Source organism: Palaemon carinicauda, chromosome 20 (assembly GCF_036898095.1).
Source record: "Palaemon carinicauda isolate YSFRI2023 chromosome 20, ASM3689809v2, whole genome shotgun sequence".
In the NCBI taxonomy this organism is placed as follows: domain Eukaryota; kingdom Metazoa; phylum Arthropoda; class Malacostraca; order Decapoda; family Palaemonidae; genus Palaemon; species Palaemon carinicauda.
The window spans coordinates 128076864-128101972 of record NC_090744.1 but is presented as its reverse complement, the minus strand read 5'-3'; the positions used below and the strand labels follow the sequence as shown (position 1 = coordinate 128101972).

Sequence of the window (25109 nt, the reverse complement as noted above, 5' to 3'; positions counted from 1 at the left end):
TAATAATACATTCGTACCTTCCTCAAATACTTTTAGGCTCTAGGAACAATTACCATACACAGACCACAGTCCCTTAAAACCTAAAAGACCAAATAATAGTAAAGGTAGCTTTGCAGTAAGCCTTGCACAAGCTAAATTATGGGAAAAAAAAATTAAGGAAACTATGTTTAAAGTTAAATAATTCTGCAGAAGGCCTTCCACGACGTTTAAATAAAACTTCATTTAAATTAATCAATAAGTTAAAGGTTTAATAAATTAAAGGTTTAATTTAATGACCAGATTCCACGAGGTCCAATTAAAAACTTTATAGACGGCAACCACCCCATGCGTTAGTTTTAACAGTTCGCAAATGTTACTGAGGCGGCAAGTAGCCCTTATTCAGGTTCTTTGTAAAGGATGTGACTGTAGTAGTCAACGCTTGTGTTACTGTAGTAGTTTCTTCTTGAACCAACGTTTGCGTACTCCACACTGGCACAGTCAACACCTGTTGAAATTTAGTTTACTTTAGAACATTTTTATAATTTAAACATTGGCTTCTAACAATAAAGATAGTGTAAATTAATTTCAATAATAAAAATCAAACAATAAAAATAGTGTAAATTAATTTCAATAATAAAAATCAAGCTACTTTCAAACGCTACAAATATTACACTTTCCAGTCTGGTAGCCGAATATATTCTTATATGAACAGGAAGAATCTATGTTCACAACTCGTTACTACTGTACCAAAAGACTTTAATGATTAATACTTACGGAATGGGCAACAGACACATGCGTGATACTCTGCCAAAATCGTACAGTCTGGGTTGTTGTTACAAAGCTAGTGAAGACTGAAGTCACAGTCAGGGTTGGCGTGACCATAATTTCCACAGTTCTAATTATAACAGGTGTTGAAGTCACCCTCATAACAGATGTAACTGTTCGTGGATTAGCTGGAAAGTAACTGTATACAGTCACAAATGCGGTGACAACTTCATTGACATTGGTTGTTTCTGTTATCCACACATCACTAGTTACTCTCACTCTTAGGGGATGAGTCTTTAAAACCTGTTAATAAAAAGATGTGTTACCATTCGCAGAGTAAAAAGTAAAATGTTGTCTAGCAAAGGTTATGCAACCAAGTTTTCAAAACTGATCGAGCAAAGGTCAGATAATAAAAAGTTTCAATTCATGGTTAATAAATATCATAATAGCTCCAAGGAACTTTGAAAAATCCCATGATTATTTTGTCATCCCATAGGCCCACAATTATTCTTTTATGTCAAAAGTTTAAAAAATGTCCATACTTACAGTTTCTGTCCTAGTCTCTGTAAATGGAGTAACAGTTGCCGGTGCCAGTGCAGAAGTAAGCCTGTGAGTTTCATAGTTTGGGGCTATCTGGCAGCTAGCCTGTAGCAAGTATTTAATTACCAAATTATTATTTTTCCAGTTTTGAAAGGCTTCAGAAGGGTCAAGCAGAAGATATAATTTTTGAAGGTTAATATTATGAGTATTTAAGGTATAATTTCCAAGTTCCAGTTAGATTTTATCTCCAAAACAGTACTTACCAGTAAAAAGACCGATGTTAAGATAATCAAGAGAGTAGCCATCTGCAAAAGAAGTGTAAAAATAGGAATAAAATTATCAAGGCAGTGAAGACAATCAAGTCACACCATTACTAATTTAGGGAAAGATATTTAAGATTTACCAAACAATCTGAGAAAAATTCAGAAGTTTGAAATCTATGTATAACAAGAAACCTAAACGTTAGTCTTTTAAAATTCAGGTATAAGAGAGCCCTAGGGTATTAAACACCTGCTAGTATTTCATGAGGTAGAAAGTTACCAATAGAAAAAGGAATTGAACTAATTTCTAAAGAAAATTAGCCTAGTTATAAGTTGAATAAAAATCTGGTATAATGTTTTCTTTAAATATCTAAGGGTTTAGGAATATAACACATGTGATCCTGAGACCCAGATTATTCGAACTTTTAGCAGCAATAAAGGTGAATTCAATATTTCACTATATTGAATTTGGATAGTTTAACTTTTGATATTGTTATTGATATAAACTATATGCTAAAAGTTGTTGCGTATGATAAATTCAAAATATCAAATAATAAATTTTAGTTAGCATAAGAAATCAAATTTAATTTAACAAAGTGTGGTTCATATAACGGTTACAGGTTAATGTAAGTGTCAAATTAATGTAAATTAACCTAGGTATCCTTATCAGTAGTAGGGCAAAGCAAAAAGGTCAAAATGTATAGGGCAATGCAAGAAGGTCAGATTTATATGCATCATGGCACTAAAGTAAAAGTCTTTCGAAAAGTTATATAACTTGACCGCTCAAGTGCTATAAGAGACTGTACTGCATATAATTTTAATTTACATATAAAGCATAAAAGTTATATAATTATATAAGAAATTTAATATTAAGGTAGACCGCCCTGGACCAATGGCGTAGCTAAGGGAGGGGGGTGCAAGGGGGACAATTGACACCCTCCCCGGGGGTAAAATCTTACCACCCTGAGATGGGTCTTCTTGCCACCTTGGAGGAAAAATAAAGTATTAATCATCCTAGCTTGCCACCCCTCAGAATTTAAAGTTTCCGTGTCGTTTGTTTTAATATCTCTACTGTATGATTGTACATCTATATAATGCGATCGAAGTCTATAAGTTATACAGAGCTCTCAACACTGATATCTACATGTTTTAATACACACTACATGGAGTCAGAAATCTTATAATTTACACTAGTTTCTTACTAATTAAATAATAACAGTAAATTTGGATACCGTCATGCGGAAAAAACAAGACTATGCTGCTGAAAAATGTTATTTTCATTAGTAAAATAAATTTTTGAATATACTTACCCGATAATCATGTAGCTGTCAACTCTGTTGCCGACAGAAATCTACGGTCGGGATACGCCAGCGATCGCTATACAGGTGGGGGTGAACACCACAGCGCCATCTGTGGTCAGGTACTCCAGTACTTCTTGTCAACACCACCTCAATTTTTTCCTCGGTCCACTGGTTCTCTATGGGGAGGAAGGGTGGGTCAATTAAATCATGATTATCGGGTAAGTATATTCAAAAATTTATTTTACTAATGAAAATAACATTTTTCAATATTAATCTTACCCGATAATCATGTAGCTGATTCACACCCAGGGTGGTGGGTGGAGACCAGCATACATGTTAACAAAGAAGCTAAGTATCCCGTATTTTATTTTATTAGTTATTCAAACATAACATAAAATAAATAAGTACCTGGTAAGGAAGACGACTTGAACCATTACTCTGACTTTATTAAGTAAGTCTTTCTTACTGAGCGTAGCGGTCTTCTTAGGATGCTGAACGACTCTTAGGTGCTGAAGTATAAAGGGCTGCAACCCATACTAAAGGACCTCATCACAACCTTTAACCTCGGCGCTTCTCAAGAAAGAATTGACCACCCGCCAAATCAAGAAGGATGTGGAAGGCTTCTTAGCCGACCGTACAACCCATAAAAAGTATTCAAGAGAAAGGTTAAAAAGGTTATGGGATTATGGGAATGTAGTGGCTGAGCCCCCGCCTACTACTGCATTCGTTGCTACGAATGGTCCCAGGGTGTAGCAGTTCTCGTAAAGAGACTGGACATCTTTGAGATAGAATGATGCGAATGATGCGAACACTGACTTGCTTCTCCAATAGGTTGCATCCATAACACTCTGCAGAGAACGGTTCTGTTTGAAGGCCACTGAAGTAGCCACAGCTCTCACTTCATGTGTCCTTACCTTCAGCAAAGCAAGGTCTTCTTCCTTCAGATGAGAATGTGCTTCCCTAATCAGGAGCCTGAATAGGTAAGAAACTGAGTTCTTAGACCTTGGAAGAGAAGGCTTCTTGATAGCACACCATAAGGCTTCTGATTGTCCTCGTAAAGGTTATGACCTTTTTAGATAGTACCCAAGAGCTCTAACTGGGCAAAGTACTCTCTCCAGTTCGTCCCCCACCAAGTTGGACAGGCTTGGGATCTCGAACGACTTAGGCCAAGGACGTGAAGGAAGCTCGTTTTAGCAAAAAACCGAGCTGCAAGGAACATGTAGCCGTTTCAGATGTGAAAACTATGTTCCTGCTGAAGGCGTGGATCTCACTTACTCTTTTAGCTGTTGTCAAGCACACGAGGAAAAGAGTTTTTAATGTGAGGTCCTTAAAAGAGGCTGATTGGAGAGGTTCAAATCTTGATGACATAAGGAACCTTAGGACCACGTCTAGATTCCAGCCTGGAGTGGACAACCGACGTTCCTTTGAGGTCTTAAAAGACCTAAGGAGGTCCTGTAGATCTTTGTTGGTGGAAAGATCCAAGCCTCTGTGGCGGAAAACCGCTGCCAACATACTTCTGTAACCCTTAATCGTAGGAGCTGAAAGGGATCTTACGTTCCTTAGATGCAACAGGAAGTCAGCAATCTGGGTTACAGTGGTACTGGATGAGGAAACTGCATTGGCCTTGTACCAGCTTCGGAAGACTTCCCCTTTAGACTGATAGACTCTGAGAGTGGATGTCCTCCTTGCTCTGGCAATCGCTCTGGCTGCCTCCTTCGAAAAGCCCCTAGCTCTTGAGAGTCTTTCGAAAGTCTGAAGGCAGTCAGACGAAGAGCGTGGAGGTTTGGATGTACCTTCTTTACGTGAGGTAGACGTAGAAGGTCCACTCCTAGAGGAAGAGTCCTGGGAATGTCGACCAGCCATTGCAGTACCTCTATGAACCATTCTCTCGCGGGCCAGAGCGGAGCCAACCAACGTCAGCCGTGTCCCTTTGCGAGAGGCGAACTTCTGAAGTACCCTGTTGACAATCTTGAACGGCGGGAATGCATACAGGTCGAGATGGGACCAATCCAGCAGAAAAGCATCCACGTGAACTGCTGCTGGGTCTGGAATCGGAGAACAATACAACGGGAGCCTCTAGGTTATCGAGGTAGCGAACAGATCTATGGTTGGCTGACCCCACAGGGCCCAAAGTCTGCTGCAAACATTCTTGTGAAGGGTCCACTCTGTGGGGATGACCCGACCCTTCCGGCTAAGGCGATCTGCCATGACATTCATATCGCCCTGAATGAACCTCGTTACCAGCGTGAGCTTTCGATCTTTTAACCAGACGAGGAGGTCCCTTGCGATCTAGAACAACTTCCACGAATGAGTCCCTCCCTGCTTGGAGATGTAAGCCAAGGCTGTGGTGTTGTCAGAGTCCACCTCCACCACCTTGTTAAGCTGGAATGACTTGAAGTTTATCAAGGCCAGATGAACCGCCAACAGCTCCTTGCAATAGATGTGAAGTGTCCTTAGCTCCTGATTCCATGTTCCCGAGCATTCCTGTCCGTCCAAAGTCGCACCCCAGCCCGTGTCTGATGCGTCAGAGAAGAGACGGCGGTCGGGTTTCTGAACAGCCAAAGGTAGACTTTCTTGAGAAGAAAGCAGTTCTTTCACCACGTGAGAGTAGACCTCCTCTCTTCGGAAACAGGAACCGAGATAGTCTCTAGCGTCATGTCCTTTATCCAGTGAGCCGCTAGATGATACTGAAGGGGGGGAGGTGGGGTCTCCCTAACTCGATGAACAGGGCCAGCGATGAAAGTGTCCCTGTTAGACTCATCCACTACCTGACTGAGCATCGGTTCCTTCTCAGCATGCTCTGGATGCAATCTAGGGCTTGGTATATCTTTGGGGCCGACGGAAAAGCCCGAAAAGCTCGACTCTGAAGATCCATACCCAGGTAGACAATGGTCTGGGATGGGACGAGCTGGGACTCCTCAAAATTGACCAGGAGGCCCAGTTCCTTGGTCAGATCCATAGTCCATCTGAGAATCTCCAGACAGCGACGACTTGTGGGAGCTCTTAAAAGCTAGTCGTCTGACGGAGCCGGACACAAGATCATGGTACTGCTGCACAGTCTGAACTGTCAACCATGGGGAAGCGAGGAAGTACAGTGACAACCCGAAGCTGTCTAGACTGTCTGGGTCGTACAGACAACTCCTTATCGGGTTGCTGAGGTTGCCGCACTGCGTCACAACAAGTCACTTCTGCTGGTTGTTGAAAGTCTTCCCAGTGACACACTGACTCCGTAAACAAAAAATCCTCTAACAAGGACTAAGCTTGGACTGCATGTCTTGCAACACAGCTCAAGGTCTATGGGAGCAGGTGTGGTAACAGACGGGGTTAGCGACTGAAGTGGAACCATTACCCTCCCTGGAAGCATGCTATGCTTAAATAAAAGTCCATAGGAGGCTAAGCAGCTAAAGGCTCCTCTCCAAATGACAGAGTCCTCAAGGGAAAATCAGAAGGAGGGAGAATAGCACTTTCTCATCTACAGGAACCATATCCGAGAAAAGCTAAGTTCTCTCAGTGAGGGTTTCACTGGTGCAAAAGCAGCAGACTAGAAGGCAACGTTATGAAACTGCTTGACAGTCTAGTGAGTTGGCAACAACCAAAGATGTGTGACTGAGAAGCATGCGGTAAGGTATGCAGAGCATGCTGTATGTAGAGCATGTTGTAAGGTAAGCAGAGCATGCTGCATGGCGTGCGGCTCATGCTGCATGGGATGAGGCTCATGCTGCATGGGATGAGGCTCATGCTGCATGGGATGAGGCTCATGCTGCATGGGATGAGGCTCATGCTGCATGGGATGAGGCTCATGCTGCATGGGATGAGGCTCATGCTGCATGGGATGAGGCTCATGCTGCATGGGATGAGGCTCATGCTGCATGGGATGAGGCTCATGCTGCATGGGATGAGGCTCATGCTGCATGGGATGAGACTCATGCTGCATGGGATGAGACTCATGCTGCATGGGATGAGACTCATGCTGCATGGGATGAGACTCATGCTGCATGGGATGAGACTCATGCTGCATGGGATGAGACTCATGCTGCATGGGATGAGACTCATGCTGCATGGGATGAGACTCATGCTGCATGGGATGAGACTCATGCTGCATGGGATGAGACTCATGCTGCATGGGATGAGACTCATGCTGCATGGGATGAGGCTCAAGCTGCATGGGATGAGGCTCAAGCTGCAAGGGATGAGGCTTATGCCGCATGCGTTGAGGAGGATGCCGCATAGTATGAGGCTCCTGCCTCATGGGTTGAGGCGGTTGCCGCATAGCATGAGGCTCCTGCCTCATGGTTTGAGGAGGATGCCGCATAGCATGAGGCTCCTGCCTCATGGTTTGAGGAGGATGCCGCATAGCATGAGGCTCCTGTGAGGTTCCTGCCTCAAGAGTTGCGTCTGCCTCAAGGGTTGAGGAGGTAGCTGCGCAGAGAGAGGCTCATGCTGTGAAGAATGCGGTTGCTGCATGCGTTGAGGCGGCTGCCTCATAGCATGAGGTTCCTCAAGAGTTGAGGCTCTTGCCTCAAGAGTTGAGGTTCTTGCCTCAAGAGTTGAGGTTCTTGCCTCAAGAGTGGAGGTGGCAGCCGCAAGAGTTGAGGTTGCTGCCTCAAGGATGGTGGAGGTTGCCGCAACGCAAGAGGTTGCTGCCTCGAGGATGGAGGAGGTTGACGCAACACACGAAGCTCCTGCCTCAAGGGTAGAGGAGGTTGCTGCAAAGCATAAGGCTCCTGCCTCAAGTGTTGAGGAGGTTGCCGCATAGCAAGAGGCTCCTGCCTCAAGGAAAGTGGAGGTTGCTGCACAGCGCTGGTATCTGGCAACTCCCAATGCGGCAGCTCACGCGTGGAGGTAGGTTGAGGAACCTCAACATCATACGTCTGGCAGGGTGGACTGCGCAGAGGTGGAGTTGAGGCGGCTGCCTCATGAGCGCTCGCAGGAGGAGGTGTGCTAACCTTCTCTGCCTGAAACTCCTGCATCAACACTGCAAGCTGAGACTGCATTGTCAGCAGCATAGACCACTAGAGTTTAAGAAAGACAACAACAAACGGAGCTACTGTCCGTTGAAACTGAGGGTCTAAAACAGCTGGTGCGGCAACAGACGGAGTTACTGTCTGTTGCTATACCACCTTGCCTTTTTGGGAGGTGTGCAGTTGTCGTACTGCAGCAAGTCCGAACTGACCCAGTGCTAATGGCACCACCTAGGAGTTGGACTTGCGCGGAAGGGACCGACTTGCACTTAAAAGCTGCAAGATTTGGTCCATGATTTCTGCGAGAAACCTCTTCCGCAGACGAGGAATAAAAGGGCTCTCTCGTCTTTGTGTGGGTGGGGTGATCACGTCGGCTACGTGAGTTGGTAACACCCGAAACCACGGAGGGAAACTTCTGTTCGTCGATCAAGGCCTGCTGAACCCATAAGTCCTTCGACATTACTTCTCCCCTGGGCTTGGGAGCTTGTAAGAGGTCCCAGACTAGGCGAACAACTGGCACGAACAGACGAACCCAACACTGTAACACTTTGCGCTTATCACTTTATCACTTTTGATTTTCTGTTTGCACTTATTTCACTGAACTCGAAACTTTAAGTGGTTTGTACCTGAAACACGCAATTCTATCCTTCATTAAAAGTTAGTAATTGCGAAAACAGTATTACAATGTAACAGAAAAACATAATGAAAGATAAATAATTCAGTGGCTGTAAAAGAGACTAAACACTAGATCAAATAAACTACGTTTAAAATCTCTCACCGCATAAAGCCTGAGAACAAGAATAAAACTCTAGAAACGTTTACCTTCTTCCCCTAAAGAGACTAGGGAGAAGAGCAAAAACGATAACAACGTTACCCGTTGAACGAAACGTTTATCCTCCTCTCTCTCCCTCCGTCTCTATCTCTCTCTCTCTTGACTTAGCACCTGAGAGAAGAGCCCAATTATATATATCGTTAAAATGTTATTTTTATTAGTAAAATAAATTTTTGAATATACTTACCCGATAATCATGTAGCTGTCAACTCCGTTGCCCGACAGAATTCTACGGGAGGGATACGCCAGCTATCACTATACTAGAAGGGGGTGTACTCACCAGCGCCACCTGTGGCCAGGTACTACAGTACTTCTTGTTGACACCTCCTCAATTTTTCCTCGGTCCACTGGTTCTCTATGGGGAGGAAGGGAGGGTCAATTAAATCATGATTATCGGGTAAGTATATTCAAAAATTTATTTTACTAATAAAAATAACATTTTTCAATATTAAACTTACCCGATAATCATGTAGCTGATTCACACCCAGGGGGGTGGGTGAAAACCAATGTACAAGACTAAAGGATAGCTAAGTATCCCGTATTTCATATAATCTGTTATCTCAAAATAACAATGAAATAATAAGTACCTGGTAAGGAAGTCGACTTGAACCGTTACTCTGCCTTTATTAAGTTCGTCTTCCTTACTGAGCGCAGCGTTCCTCTTAGGAGGCTGAATCAACTCTAAGGTGCTAAAGTATATAGGGCTGCAACCCCTACTAAAGGACCTCTACACAACCTCTAACCCAGGCGCTTCTCAAGAATGAATTGACCACCCGCCAAATCAAAAGGATGCGGAAGGCTTCTTAGCCTACCGTAACAACCATAAAAACAACAATAAAAGCATTCAAGAGAAAGGTTAAAAAAGGTTATGGGATTAAGGGAATGTAGTGGCTGAGCCCTCACCTACTACTGCACTCGCTGCTACGAATGGTCCCAGGGTGTAGCAGTTCTCGTAAAGAGACTGGACATCTTTAAGATAAAATGATGCAAACACTGACTTGCTCCTCCAATAAGTTGCATCCATTATGCTTTGCAGAGAACGGTTTTTATTAAAGGCCATCGAAGTAGCTACGGCTCTCACTTCGTGGGTCCTTACCTTCAGCAAAGCAAGGTCTTCCTCCTTCAAGTGAGAATGGGCTTCTCTAATCAGAAGCCTTATATAATACGAAACCCCGTTTTTGGACATGGGCCTCGAAGGTTTCTTGATTGCACACCATAAGGCTTCTGACTGTCCTCGAATAGGTTTTGACCTATTAAGATAAAATTTCAGAGCTCTGACAGGGCAAAGAACTCTTTCTAGCTCGTTACCTACCATGTTGGAGAGGCTAGGAATTTCAAACAATCTAGGCCAAGGACGTGAAGGAAGTTCATTCTTAGCTAAGAATCCGAGCTGTAAAGAACATGTTGCAGATTCGGATGTGAACCCAATGTTCTTGCTGAAGGCATGAACCTCACTGACTCTTTTAGCTGTTGCAAGGCAGACGAGAAAAAGAGTCTTGAGGGTAAGGTCCTTGAAGGAAGCTGACTGGAGAGGTTCGAACCTAGGTGACATAAGGAACCTTAAGACTACGTCTAGATTCCAGCCTGGAGTGGGTAGACGACGTTCTTTAGAAGTCTCAAAAGACTTAAGGATGTCTTGAAGGTCCTTGTTGGAAGAAAGGTCCAAACCTCTGTGGCGGAGAACTGAAGCCAACACACTCCTGTACCCTTTAATCGTAGGAGCTGAAAGGGATCTCTCATTCCTTAGATGTAATAGGAAGTCAGCTATTTGGGTTACAGAGGTATTGGTAGAGGAAACTGCATTGGCTCTACACCAGCTCCGGAAGACTTCCCACTTGGATTGGTAGACTCTACGAGTGGATACCCTCCTTGCTCTGGCAATCGCACTGGCTGCCTCCTTCGAAAAGCCTCTAGCTCTAGCGAATCTTTCGACTGTCTGAAGGCAGTCAGCCGAAGAGCGTGGAGGTTTGGGTGCAACCTGTCTACGTGAGGTTGACGTAGAAGGTCCACTCTTAGAGGGAGAGTCCTGGGGACGTCGACCAGCCATTGTAGTACCTCTGTGAACCATTCTCTTGCAGGCCAAAGGGGAGCAACCAGCGTCAGCCGTGTCCCTTCGTGCGAGATGAACTTCTGAAGGACTTTGTTTATGACCTTGAACGGTGGGAATGCGTAAAGGTCGAGATGGGACCAATTCAGCAGAAAAGCATCCACATGAACTGCTGCTGGGTCTGGAACTGGGGAACAGTACAAAGGAAGTCTCTTGGTCATGGAGGTGGCAAAAAGATCTATTGTCGGCTGACCCCACAAGGTCCAAAGTCTGTTGCACACGCTCTTGTGGAGGGTCCATTCCGTGGGGATGACCTGATCCCTTCTGCTTAGGCGATCTGCTGAGACGTTCATGTTGCCCTGAATGAACCTCGTAACTAGGGTGAGGTTTAGACTTCTTGACCAAATGAGGAGGTCCCTTGCTATCTCGTATAGGCTCCTCGAATGGGTCCCTCCTTGCTTGGAGATGTAAGCCAAGGCTGTGGTGTTGTCGGAGTTCACCTCCACCACCTTGCCTAGCAGGAGGGACTTGAAGTTCAATAGGGCTAAATGAACTGCTAGTAGCTCCTTGCAGTTGATGTGGAGCGTTTCCTGTTCCTCGTTCCACGTTCCCGAGCACTCCTGTCCGTTCAAGGTCGCGCCCCAGCCCGAGTCCGATGCATCCGAGAAGAGATGAAGATTGGGGGTCTGAATCGCCAACGATAGGCCCTCCCTGAGAAGGAGATTGGTCTTCCACCACAAGAGAGTGGTCTTCATCTCTTTGGTGACCGGGATAGAGACTGCTTCGAGCGTCAAACCCTTGTCCCAATGAGCTGCTAGATGGAATTGGAGAGGGCGGAGGTGGAGTCTCCCTAGCTCGACGAACAGGGCCAACGATGAAAGGGTCCCTGTGAGACTCATCCACTGTCTCACCGAGCAACTGCTCCTCTTCAGCATGCTCCGGATGCAATCTAGGGCTTGGCTTATCCTTGGGGCCGATGGAAAAGCCCGAAAATCCTGACTCCGAATCTCCATTCCCAGGTACACAATGGATTGGGAGGGAATGAGCTGGGACTTTTCTAAATTGACTAACAGACCCAGTTCTTTGATCAAGTCCAAAGTCCAGTTGAGACTCTCCAGACAGCGACGACTCGTGGAGGCTCTCAACAGCCAGTCGTCTAAATAAAGGGAGGCTCTGATGTCCGATAAGTGGAGGAATTTTGCAATATTCCTCATCAGATGCGTAAACACCATAGGAGCTGTGCTTAGGCCAAAACACAGGGCTTGGAATTGGTAGACAACCTTTCCAAAAACGAATCTCAGGAAAGGTTGGGAGTCTGGATGAATAGGAACGTGAAAGTAAGCATCTTTCAGATCAAACGAGACCATCCAGTCCTCCTGCCTGACCGCTGCTAGGACCGACTTCGTCGTCTCCATAGTGAACGTCTGCTTGGTGACATAAGCATTGAGCGCGCTGACGTCCAGCACCGGTCTCCAACCTCCTGTCTTCTTGGCCACCAGAAAGAGACGGTTGTAGAAGCCCGGGGATTGATGGTCCCGGACTATAACCACTGCCTTCTTCTGTAACAGGAGCGACACCTCCTGGTGCAACGCTAGCCTCTTGTCCTTTTCCTTGTAGTTGGGAGAGAGGTTGATGGGAGAAGTGGTCAGAGGGGGTTTGTGGCAGAATGGTATCCTGTAACCCTCCCTCAGCCAACTGACAGACTGGGCGTCTGCACCTCTCTTTTCCCAGGCTTGCCAGAAGATCTTGAGTCTGGCTCCTACTGCTGTCTGGAGAGGAGGAGAGTCAGTGTTTGCCTTTTGAAGTCTTGGAACCTTTCCTAGACTTGCTCCTGGAAGAGTCTGGACGGGAGCTTCCTCGGCTGGGGGCTCTACCACGAAAGGGCGGAATAAACCTTGTAGCAGGAGTATCAGCCACTGGGGTGCGATAAGTCCTGGGGACTGAGGGAGCAACCTTAGTCTTACGAGCTGAAGAGGCCACAAGATCATGGGTGTCCTTTTGAATCAGGGCCGCAGACAAGTCCTTAACAAGCTCTTCGGGAAACAAGAACTTAGAGAGCGGAGCGAAAAGGAGTTGAGACCTTTGACAAGGTGTGATGCTGGAAGAAAGTAAGGTACAAAGCTGCTCCCTTTTCTTAAGCACTCCTGACACAAACATTGAAGCAAGCTCGCCAGATCCATCCCTAATAGCTTTATCCATGCAGGACATTAAGAGCATGGCTGAGTCCTTGTCCGCAGGGGAGGTCTTCTTGCTAAGGGCCCCCAGGCACCAGTCTAGGAAATTGAACATCTCAAAGGCTCGAAATACACCCTTTAGGAAGTGATCTAGATCGGAGAAGGTCCAGCAAACCTTAGAGCGCCTCATTGCTGTTCTACGAGGAGAGTCTACCAAACTTGAGAAGTCAGCCTGGGCAGAGGCAGGTACTCCCAAGCCTGGTTCCTCTCCTGTGGCATACCAAACGCCCGCTTTAGAAGTGAGCTTAGTCGGTGGGAACATAAAGGAAGTCTTTCCTAGTTGCTGCTTAGACTGCAACCACTCCCCTAAAATTCTTAGAGCTCTCTTAGAGGACCTTGCAAAGACGAGCTTAGTATAAGTTGACTTGGCTGGCTGCATGCCCAGCGAAAACTCAGATGGCGGAGAGCGGGGGGTAGCAGAGACAAAATGGTCTGGGTATACCTCTCTGAAAAGAGCCAGGACCTTACGAAAGTCAATAGGAGGAGGAGAAGACTTGGATTCTTCCACGTCTGATGAGGGATCCAGGTGTGCAGCCTCATCATCAGAAACCTCATCACCAGAGTGTAGCGAAGTGAGAGGTAAGGTATGCTGAACAGCAGAATCTGCACGAGCGGGAGCAAAAACGCTTGTGGTTTCATCCTCAAGCCTCTGTTGCTGAGGCAAAACCTGAGGTTCAGGCTGCAAAGGCTGGTCAAAAGGAGTAGCAGAAGGTAGGAGCATGGGTTGAGGAGGCTGACTCCTGGCATGAGTGTCTTGACTCAAGAGTTGCGCTTGCTGTAAGGTTAGCGGATGCGCAGTAGCAGGTTCCTGAGGAACGAGTTGAGGTTCCTGAGGCGCAAGGCTAAGGTGTTGAGGCTCTCGCCTTGAGGAGGGTTGAGGTCGCTGCAGCGAGAGCCGAGGTGTCTGCCTCATGGATGGGAGAGGTTGTTGTACCTCAAGAGAGTGTTGCCTCACTGGTGGAACCGCAAGTGGAAGCGGAGGAAGTAAGGTATAAGCTTCCTGTTCCCATTGCTGAGGTTGCCTTAAGGAAGGCGGAGGTAGCTGCACACCGCTGGAAACTGGCAACTCAGTACGTGGTAAGGTATCCTGAGGAGCCTCAACATCGTACGCCTGGCAGACAGGACTGCGGTTAGGCGGAGCGATCGCAGGAGGAGGTGTAACCTTCTCAGCCTGACATTCACGCATTAAGACCGCAAGTTGTGACTGCATGGACTGCAGTAGAGTCAACTTGGGGTCGGCAGACACCAAGGTCTGCTGAGGCAAAGCCTTAACAGAAGAGATCTGTTGCGGCAGCACCTTACTCCTCTTAGGAGGTGTGCAGTCAACTGATGACTGCGGGGAGTCAGAGCTGATCCAATGACTGCAGCCAGGTTGTAGAGCTCTTGAGGTCTGGACTTTGCGTTTGAGAGGTCTTGAGACCTGAGTCCAACGTTTTCTCCCTGACAATACTTCAGCAGACGAGTAAAAGACGGGCTCAATCGTCTGCGGGTGGGAGTGACGGTCTCTGGAAGACACGCCCGCAACCACCGAGGATACTTCTGTGCGCCGATCAAGGCCTGCCGAACCCTTTTGCCCTTCGACATTGCTTCTCCCCTGGGCTTGGGAGCTTGCAAGAGGTCCCGGACTGGGAGGACGACTGGCACGCACAGAAGTACCCTCACGCACCACACTGACACTGACACTAGCACTTGGCACTGCACTGACACTAGCACTTGTCACAGCACTGGCACTATTACCACCCACTGCACTCTTGACCTTAAGTTCCTTGACTTCGGCCATAAGAGACTTATGATCACTAACCACCGATTCCACTTTGTCACCTAAAGCCTGAATGGCACTCAAAACAACAGACATATCAGGTTGAGGGCAAATAGTAGGTTCGGGGGTAGCCACTACAGGGGGAGGAAAAGGTAGGGGATCATGAGGTGAGGAAAAAAGTGAAGAGCGAGAAGAACTCCTCCTAACTCTCTCTCTAACTTGGTTGAATATTTAAGAAATCGGACAAATTCAAGTTCCGAAAGTCCGGCGCATTCCTCACATCGATCTTCCAACTGACAGGGTCTTTCCCTACAGTCAGAACAAGCGGTGTAAGGATCTACCGAGGCCTTCGGAATACGCCTATTACAAGACCTACATCGTCTATGGGGTGGGGCTTGTGAAATGTCAGACATCTTGAATCAAAGAGTTAGCCAAGTGGGGATTCCAAATCAAGCAAAAAGATCGTTAACCATTAATCAGAACTAAATAATAGCTATCTAAGCTAATATAGAAGTTTTCCAGTAAAGCGACAGCCGAAATCCGAGAGAAATACTTCACCAAAAGCCGTGAAAATACTCCAAGATCATAAGCGTATCCCAGAACGTCTTGCCGGAAGCACGACAGAGGAAAAATTGAGGAGGTGTCAACAAGAAGTACTGTAGTACCTGGCCACAGGTGGCGCTGGTGAGTACACCCCCTTCTAGTATAGTGATAGCTGGCGTATCCCTCCCGTAGAATTCTGTCGGGCAACGGAGTTGACAGCTACATGATTATCGGGTAAGTTTAATATTGAAAAACATATTATTGTTAGAGGAAAAAAACTGAAAGATTTCCCAAATAAAAAGTTCCTTTATTAGAATTAAAACCATTTAAGCTAAGAAAGAAAGAACAAAACGCTAGAATCGGTTTACTCTTACTGCAACGTGACACCGTGATAGACGTTACGATAGAGCGCAAGTTGAACGTTCTGAACGTCAACAACTGCAGAGACAAAACAAAACGTTAGTTCAACTTTGAAAACAGTACAAGACTATCAAAGAAATTCTTTCAAAAACATTAAAATTCAAAAACATTAAAATAGCAAAATATGTTAACAGGTAAAAACGAAATGACGGGCTCAATGTTAATTAACTTCGGTTCCAAGAAAAGACCGCCTACTATTAGGAAAGGTCGAAAATAAACAAATATAAAAATTAATTTTAATAAGTTTATAATAAAAGGAAGTTAATCAAAGAGGCCTATAAAAGGCGGAGAGATATAAAATAAATCTATAACTTTGTTAAGCAAAATTAAGAGAGTCTATACTCTCTTCGACACCAACACTTCCGTCTAAGGGAAGGGTCGGCCATTTAAAAGTGAAAGAGAGTTCATACTCTCTCCGTACCAAAATTAAATAAAAAATTAAATCAAATTAATTCCAAAAACTTGCTAAGCTAATGATATAGCTTCCTGAATAGCGAAGGCTAAACTCTAGAGCAAATACATCACCAAATCGTGAGCAATAACTCCAGAATCAACAGCGTATCCATGTAGGTCTAGCCGGAGGCACGACAGAGGAAAAATTGAGGTGGTGTTGACAAGAAGTACTGGAGTACCTGACCACAGATGGCGCTGTGGTGTTCACCCCCCACCTGTATAGCGATCGCTGGCGTATCCCGACCGTAGATTTCTGTCGGCAACAGAGTTGACAGCTACATGATTATCGGGTAAGATTAATATTGAAAAATGTTATTTTCATTAGTAAAATAAATTTTTGAATATACTTACCCGATAATCATGTAGCTGTCAACTCCGTTGCCCGACAGAATTCTACGGGAGGGATACGCCAGCTATCACTATACTAGAAGGGGGTGTACTCACAAGCGCCACCTGTGGCCAGGTACTACAGTACTTGTTGTTGACGCCACCTCACTTTTTCCTCGGTCCACTGGTTCTCTATGGGGAGGAAGGGTGGGTCAATTAAATCATGATTATCGGGTAAGTATATTCAAAAATTTATTTTACTAATGAAAATAACATTTTTCAATATTAAACTTACCCGATAATCATGTAGCTGATTCACACCCAGGGGGGTGGGTGAAAAACCAGTGTACAAGACTAAAGGATAGCTAAGTATCCCGTATTTCATATAATCAGTTATCCACAATAACAATGAAATAATAAGTACCTGGTAAGGAAGTCTACTTGAACCGTTACTCTGCCTTTAATAAGATAGTCTTCCTTACTGAGCGCAGCGTTCCTCTTGGAAGGCTGAATCAACTCAAAGGTGCTAAAGTATCAAGGGCTGCAACCCATACTAAAGGACCTCATCACAACCTTTAACCTCGGCGCTTCTCAAGAAAGAATTGACCACCCGCCAAATCAACAAGGATGTGGAAGGCTTCTTAGCCGACCGTACAACCCATAAAAAGTATTCAAGAGAAAGGTTAAAAGGTTATGGGATTATGGGAATGTAGTGGCTGAGCCCTCGCCTACTACTGCATTCGTTGCTACGAATGGTCCCAGGGTGTAGCAGTACTCGTAAAGAGACTGGACATCTTTGAGATAGAATGATGCGAACACTGACTTTCTTCTCCAATAGGTTGCATCCATAACACTCTGCAGAGAATGGCTCTGTTTGAAGGCCACAGAAGTAGCCACAGCTCCCACTTCATGTGTCCTTACCTTCAGCAAAGCAAGGTCTTCTTCCTTCAGATGAGAATGTGTTTCTCTAATCAGAAGCCTGAATAGTCAGAAACTGAGTTCTTAGAACTTGGAAAAGAAGGTTTCTTGATAGCACACTATAAGGCTTCTGATTGTCCTCGTAAAGGTTAAGACCTTTTTAGATAGTACCTAAGAGCTCTAACTGGGCAAAGTACTCTCTCCAGTTCATTCCCCACCAAGTTGGACAGGCTTGGGATCTCGAACGACTTAGGCCAAGGACGTGAAGGAAGCTCGTTTAGCAAAAACCGAGCTGCAAGGAACATGTAGCCGTTTCAGATGTGAAAACAATCATCCTGCTGAAGGCGTGGATCTCACTTACTCTTTTAGCTGTTGTCAAGCACACGAGGAAAAGAGTTTTTAATGTGAGGTCCTAAAAAGAGGCTGATTGGAGAGGTTCAAATCTTGATGACATAAGGAACCTTAGGACCACGTCTAGATTCCAGCCTGGAGTGGACAACCGACGTTCCTTTGAGGTCTCAAAAGACCTAGGGAGGTCCTGTAGATCTTTGTTGGTGGAAAGATCCAAGCCTCTGTGGCAGAAAACCGCTGCCAACATACTTCTGTAACCCTTTATCGTAGGAGGTGAAAGGGATCTTACTTTCCTAAGATATAACAGGAAGTCAGCAATCTGGGTTACAGTGGTACTGGTTGAGGAAACTGCATTGGTCTTGTACCAGCTACGGAAGACTTCCCCTTGAGACTGATAGATTCCGAGAGTGGATGTTCTCCTTGCTTTGGCAATCGCTCTGGCTGCCTCCTTCGAAAAGCCCCTAGCTCTTGAGAGTCTTTCGAAAGTCTGAAGGCAGTCAGACGAAGAGCGTGGAGGATTGGGTGTACCTTCTTTACGTGAGGTAGACGTAGAAGGTTCACTCCTAGAGGAAGAGTCCTGGGAATGTCGACCAGCCATTGCAGTACCTCTAAGAACCACTCTCTCGCGGGCCAGAGCGGAGCCAACCAACGTCAGCCGTGTCCCTTGCGAGAGGAGAACTTCTGAAGTACCCTGTTGACAATCTTGAACGGCGGGAATGCATACAGGTCGAGATGGAACCAATCCAGCAGAAAAGCATCCACGTGAACTGCTGCTGGGTCTGGAATCGGAGAACAATACAATAGGAGTCTCTAGGTTATCGAGGTAGCGAACAGATCTATGGTTGGCCGACCCCACAGGGCCCAAAGTCTGCTGCAAACATTCTTGTGAAGGGTCCACTCTGTGGGGATGACCTGACCCTTCCGGCTGAGGTGATCTGCCATGACATTCATACCGCCCTGAATGAACCTTGAACCTCGTTATCAGCGTGAGCTTTCGATCTTTAGACCAGATGAGGAGGTCCCTTGCGATCTAGAACAACTTCACGAAAGAGTCCCTCCCTGCTTGAAGATGTAAGCCAGGGCTGTGGTGTTGTCAGAGTCCACCTCCACCACTTTGTTAAGCTGGAGGGACTTGAAGTTTATCAAGGCCAGAAGAACCGCCAATAACTCCTGCAATTGATGTGAAGTGTCCTTTGCTCCTGATTCCATGTTCTCGATCATTCCTGTCCGTCCAAAGTCGCACCCCAGCCCGTGTCTGATGTGTCCGAGAGGAGACGGCGGTCGGGTTTCTGAACAGCCAAAGGTAGACTTTCTTGAGAAAAACTGTTCTTACACCACGCGAGAGAAGACCTCCTCTCTTCGGAAACAGGAACTGAGACCGTCTCTAGCGTCATGTCCTTTATCCAGTGAGCAGCTAGATGATACTGAAGGGGGGGAGGAGGATTCTCCCTAACACGATGAACAGGGCCAGCGATGAAAGTGTCCCTGTTAGACTCATCCACTACCTGACTGAGCATCGGTTCCTTCTCAGCATGCTCTGGATGCATTCTAGGGCTTGGAAGATCCTTGGGGCCGACGGAAAAGCCCAAAAAGCTCGACTCTGAAGATCCATACCCAGGGAGACAATGGTCTGGGATGGGATGAGCTGAGACTCCTCAAAATTGACCAGGAGGCCCAGTTCCTTGGTCAAATCCATAGTCCATCTGAGAATCTCCAGACAGCGACGACTTGTGGGAGCTCTTAAAAGCCAGTCGTCTGACGGAGCCGGACACAAGATCATGGTACTGCTGCACAGTCTGTGAACTGTCAACCATGGGGAAGCGAGGAAGTACAGTGACAACCCGAAGCTGTCTAGACTGTCTGGGTCGTACAGACAACTCCTTATCGGGTTGCTGAGGTTGCCGCACTGCGTCACAACAAGTCACTTCTGCTGGTTGTTGAACGTCTTCCCAGTGACACACTGACTCCGTAAACAAAAAATCCTTTAACAAGGACTAAGCTTGGACTGCATGTCTTGCAACACAGCTCAAGGTCTAAGGGAGCAGGTGTGGTAACAGAAGGGGTTAGTGACTGAAGTGGAACCATTACCTTCCCTGGAAGCATGTTATGCTTAAATAAAAGTCCATAGGAGGCTACGCAGCTAAAGGCTCCTCTCCAAATGACAGAGTCCTCAAGGGAATATCAGAAGGAGGGAGAAAAGCACTTTCTCATCTACAGGGACCATATCCGAGAAAAGTTAAGTTCTCTCAGTGAGGGTTTCAATGGTGCAAAAGCAGCAGACTAGAAGGCAACGTTATGAAACTGCTTGACAGTCTAGTGAGTTGGCAACAACCAAAGATGTATGACTGAGAAGCATGCAGAGCATGCTGCATGCAGAGCATGCTGCATGCAGAGCATGCTGCATGCAGAGCATGCTGCATGCAGAGCATGCTGCATGCAGAGCATGCTGCATGCAGAGCATGCTGCATGCAGAGCATGCTGCATGCAGAGCATGCTGCATGCAGAGCATGCTGCATGCAGAGCATGCTGCATGCAGAGCATGCTGCATGCAGAGCATGCTGCATGCAGAGCATGCTGCATGCAGAGCATGCTGCATGCAGAGCATGCTGCATGCAGAGCATGCTGCATGCAGAGCATGCTGCATGCAGAGCATGCTGCATGCAGAGCATGCTGCATGCAGAGCATGCTGCATGCAGAGCATGCTGCATGCAGAGCATGCTGCATGCAGAGCATGCAGCATGCAGAGCATGCTGCATGCAGAGCATGCTGCATGCAGAGCATGCAGCATGCAGAGCATGCTGCATGCAGAGCATGCAGCATGCAGAGCATGCAGCATGCAGAGCATGCAGCATGCAGAGCATGCAGCATGCAGAGCATGCAGCATGCAGAGCATGCAGCATGCAGAGCATGCAGCATGCAGAGCATGCTGCATGCAGAGCATGCAGCATGCAGAGCATGCAGCATGCAGAGCATGCTGCATGCAGAGCATGCAGCATGCAGAGCATGCAGCATGCAGAGCATGCTGCATGCAGAGCATGCAGAGCATGCAGAGCATGCAGAGCATGCAGCATGCAGAGCATGCAGAGCATGCAGAGCATGCAGCATGCAGCATGCTCTGCATGCAGAGCATGCTGCATGCAGAGCATGCTGCATGCAGAGCATGCTGCATGCAGAGCATGCTGCATGCAGAGCATGCTGCATGCAGAGCATGCTGCATGCAGAGCATGCTGCATGCAGAGCATGCTGCATGCAGAGCATGCTGCATGCAGAGCATGCTGCATGCAGAGCATGCTGCATGCAGAGCATGCTGCATGCAGAGCATGCTGCATGCAGAGCATGCTGCATGCAGAGCATGCTGCATGCAGAGCATGCTGCATGCAGAGCATGCTGCATGCAGAGCATGCTGCATGCAGAGCATGCTGCATGCAGAGCATGCTGTATGCAGAGCATGCTGTATGCAGAGCATGCTGTAAGGTAAGCAGAGCGTGTTGCATGGCGTTTAACATTTCTCAGAAATTCCATGACCAGTGCTAGAGTGCTTCATGCATGCTTGCATGGGGTTTTAATATCAACATAATATTTACCTTACATTCATAACTCATGATTCATTTTTGTTTTGAAGATATTTTTGCCATATTTTGCGATATTGTTAAAAATATATTGCAAGGAATACATATATATTTTTATATAAGTAAGACAAATAACCTCCATTATCATAATGTTTGTGTAGGCATACATGTATATGATTACAAATGCAAGATATGAAAGTAATGAGGTGTTATTATTGTCATTTGTAATTTCTCAAGTTGAGGAGAAAGTGGCAGATGCATGCGTTGAGGTGGCTGACTCATAGCATGAGGTTGCTGCCTCATGAGTTGCGCTTGCTGTAAGGGTTGCGGATGCGCAGTAGCAGGTTCCTGAGGAACGAGTCAAGGTTCCTGAGGTGTGAGCTGCGAGAGTTGATGTAGCGGCTGCGCAGAACGCAGTTCTTGTCTCGCGAGTTGAGGTTCCTGAGGAGCTAGCCTAAGCTGCAGCGAGTGCTGAGGTGGCTGCCTCATTGATGGAAGAGGTAGTCGTACCTCAAGAGATTGTTGCCTCTCTGGTGGAACCGCAAGCGGAAGCGGAGGAAGTAAGGCATAAGATTCCTGCTCCCATTGCTGAGGTTGCCTTAAGGAAGGCGGAGGTTGCTGCACACCGCTGGTAACTGGCAACTCAGTACGCGGTAAGGTATCCTGAGGAACCTCAACATCGTACGCCTGGCAGACTGGACTGCGGTGAGGCGGAGCGATCGCAGGAGGAGGTGTAACCTTCTCAGCCTGACACTCACGCATTAAGACCGCAAGCTGTGACTGCATGGACTGCAGCAAAGTCATCTTGGGGTCGGCAGACGCTAAGGTCTGCTGAGGCAAAGCCTTAACAGAAGATGAGGTCTGTTATGGCATCACCTTACCTCTCTTAGGAGGTGTGCAGTCACCTGATGACTGCGGAGAGTCAGAGCTAACCCAATGACTGCATCCGGGTTGTAGAACTAACTTCGTACGTCTGGCATAGGTCTGGACTTTACGTTTAAGAGGTCTTGAGACCTGAGACCAGCATTTTCTCCCCGAAATTTCTTCTGCAGACTAGCAAAATAAGGGCTCAATCGTCTGCGGGTGGGAGTGACTGTCTCTGTAAGACACGCCCGCAACCACCGAGGATACTTCTCTGCGCCGATCAAGGCCTGCCGAATCCTTTTGCCCTTCGACATTGCTTCTCCCCTGGGCTTGGGAGCTTGCAAGAGGTCCCGGACTGGGAGGACGACTGGCACGCACAGAAGTACCCTCACGCACAACACTGACACTTTGCGCTAATCACTTATCACTTTTGATTTTCTGTTTGCACTTATTTCACTGAACTCGAAACTTTAAGTGGTTTGTACCTGAAACACGCAATTCTATCCTTTCTCAAAAGTTAGTAATTGCGAAAACAGAATTACAATGTAACAGAAAAATCTAATGAAAGATAAATAATTCAGTGGCTGGAAAGAGACTAAACACTAGATCAAATAAACTACGTTTAAATTCTCTAGAAACGTTTACCTTCTTCCCCTAAAGAGACTAGGGAGAAGAGCAAAAACGATAACAACGTTACTCGCTTGAACGAAAAGTTTATCCTCGTCTTTCTCCCTCCGTCTCTATCTCTCTCTCTCTCTCTCTCTCTCTCTCTCTCTCTCTCTCTCTCTCTCTCTCTCTCTCTCTCTCTCTCTCTCTCGACTTAGAACCTGAGAGAAGAGCCCAATCATATATATCGTTAAAACATATTGTTAAAGGAAAATATTTCTCAAAATGAAAAGTTCCTTTATTAGAATTAAAACCATTAAGTTAAGAAAGAATGAACAAAACGCTAGACACGGTTACTCTTACTGCAACGTGACACCGTGAAAATTCTTTCTCTATCGTAACGATAGAACGCAAGTTGAACGTTCTGAACGTCAACAACTGCAGAGACAAAACAAAACGTTAGTTCAACTTTGAAAACAGTACGAGACTATCAAAGAAATTCTTTCAAAAACATTAAAAAAGCATAATATGTTAACAGGTAAAACCGAAATGACGGGCTCAATGTTAATTAACTTCGGTACCAAGAAAAGACCGCCTACTATTAGGAAAGGTCGAATATAAACAAAGATAAAAATTAATTTTAATAAGTTTATAATAAAAGGAAGTTAATCGAAGAGGCCTATAAAAGGCGGAGAGATATAATATAAATCTATAACAAAATTAAGAAAGAGAGTCTATACTCTCTTAGACACCAACACTTCCGTCTAAGGGAAGGGTCGGCCATTAAAAGGTGAAAGAGAGTTCATACTCTCTTCGTCACCATAATAAATTAATTCCAAAAGCTAGCTAAGCTAACAAAGAAGTTTCCAGTATAGCGAATTGCTGCAAATTTTAGAGAAATACTTCACCAAACCGTGAACAATACTCCAAAATCATAAGCGTATCCAAGAACGTCTTGCCGGAAGCACGACAGAGGAAAAAGTGAGGTGGCGTCAACAACAAGTACTGTAGTACCTGGCCACAGGTGGCGCTTGTGAGTACACCCCCTTCTAGTATAGTGATAGCTGGCGTATCCCTCCCGTAGAATTCTGTCGGGCAACGGAGTTGACAGCTACATGATTATCGGGTAAGTTTAATATTGAAAATTGTACAATTGAAACTTAAATCCTATTGCTATCGCAAATTATGTGGATATGTTACTACTAGCGATGCTTGGAAGACAATTAAAAGCGGAGGAATACGAATGTGTTTGGTAACAAATTTTATACTCCCCACTATCCAATTTCGTAATTTATCTAGATTGGAAACAAATCTTATATTTAAATCTTATACCCACAACTCCATTATCCAATTTCGTAATTTATTTAAATAAATTGTCTTGATTGGAAGCGACTAGTTCTATTAAAATAGTTCAACCAATCTTACAAACGCATAATATTAATATAAAATTTTAAATCATAAGTTTTTTTATTATGTTCACTATTTAACTCCACTTACGAAATGAATGAATATGTAAATAAGTTAAATATGCATCGTAGTACTGAACTTTGTAACATTATCACTAAAGCCGACTTGTATTTGTGTAAATAAGTGACAAAAAACTGCAATTGCATTGTATTTCTACGGCTTTCTAAGACGTGTAGGCCCACCGAAACAGTATAAAGAGCTGTGCTTTTGCAACTAAGTTTAGAATAATGTAATTACTGGACTTGCCGAGTCCATTCAAACTAGTTCTCGAAACAAACTCAAGGTACCACAGAAGAAATAAAGCTCAAACTGCATAGCTTTATGTCCAAGGAGGGTGGCCCCTACACAAGATGAGTGGAGTTGACCATACGATTATCCCCCTCCCCCTTAGATAATCATGAAACTATTGAAGCTGAACTCACAAGTCTTCCAAATAGTACATCTGATTTTCATGTCCAAGATCAACAAGACTATTCTGGATGCTCAGAATGCACATCAGTCTCTCAGAACTGCTGGATTACAAACCCCCTGCCACAGGGGTTCGGCCCCTGAGGCCTCACATGGGGATACCTCCTTCAAATATGACTTTGCCCCCATGCTTGCCCACCTTCAGAGACAACCCTGGATACGCCACTTCCCTGGATCACTAAACAACTTCACGCCAACCACATAAAGCACACTCATTACCTCGATAGTACACATGATCATAAACGTCACAAATGGGTACCAGATACTACGAAGCTCATAGTCTTAAAAAACGAAACAATAAAATATTACTACTCACTTTGCAATACGTTAAAGAATTATTAACAGAGAGCTTTGAAACTGGATCACAACTGTGTTTGACCAAACATTGACAGAAATCTTAAATTATACCTCGGTTTTGAGCCTCGGCCACTACCAATAGCACACA

At 45.6% G+C, this 25109-nt stretch overlaps 1 protein-coding gene across 1 annotated transcript; it reads right to left on the bottom strand.

Annotated features, from left to right (window-relative positions):
* Window positions 1-255: 255 nt before the first annotated feature.
* LOC137614457 (chondroitin proteoglycan 1-like) lies at window positions 256-25109 on the bottom strand. The gene is made up of 5 exons (XM_068344266.1): window positions 24981-25109; window positions 1548-1589; window positions 1291-1389; window positions 754-1047; window positions 256-484 (listed from the first exon to the last, which is right to left on the bottom strand). Exons 2-5 carry the CDS (start codon window positions 1587-1589, stop codon window positions 353-355), a joined length of 567 nt encoding a protein of 188 aa, XP_068200367.1. The 5' UTR covers window positions 24981-25109; the 3' UTR covers window positions 256-352.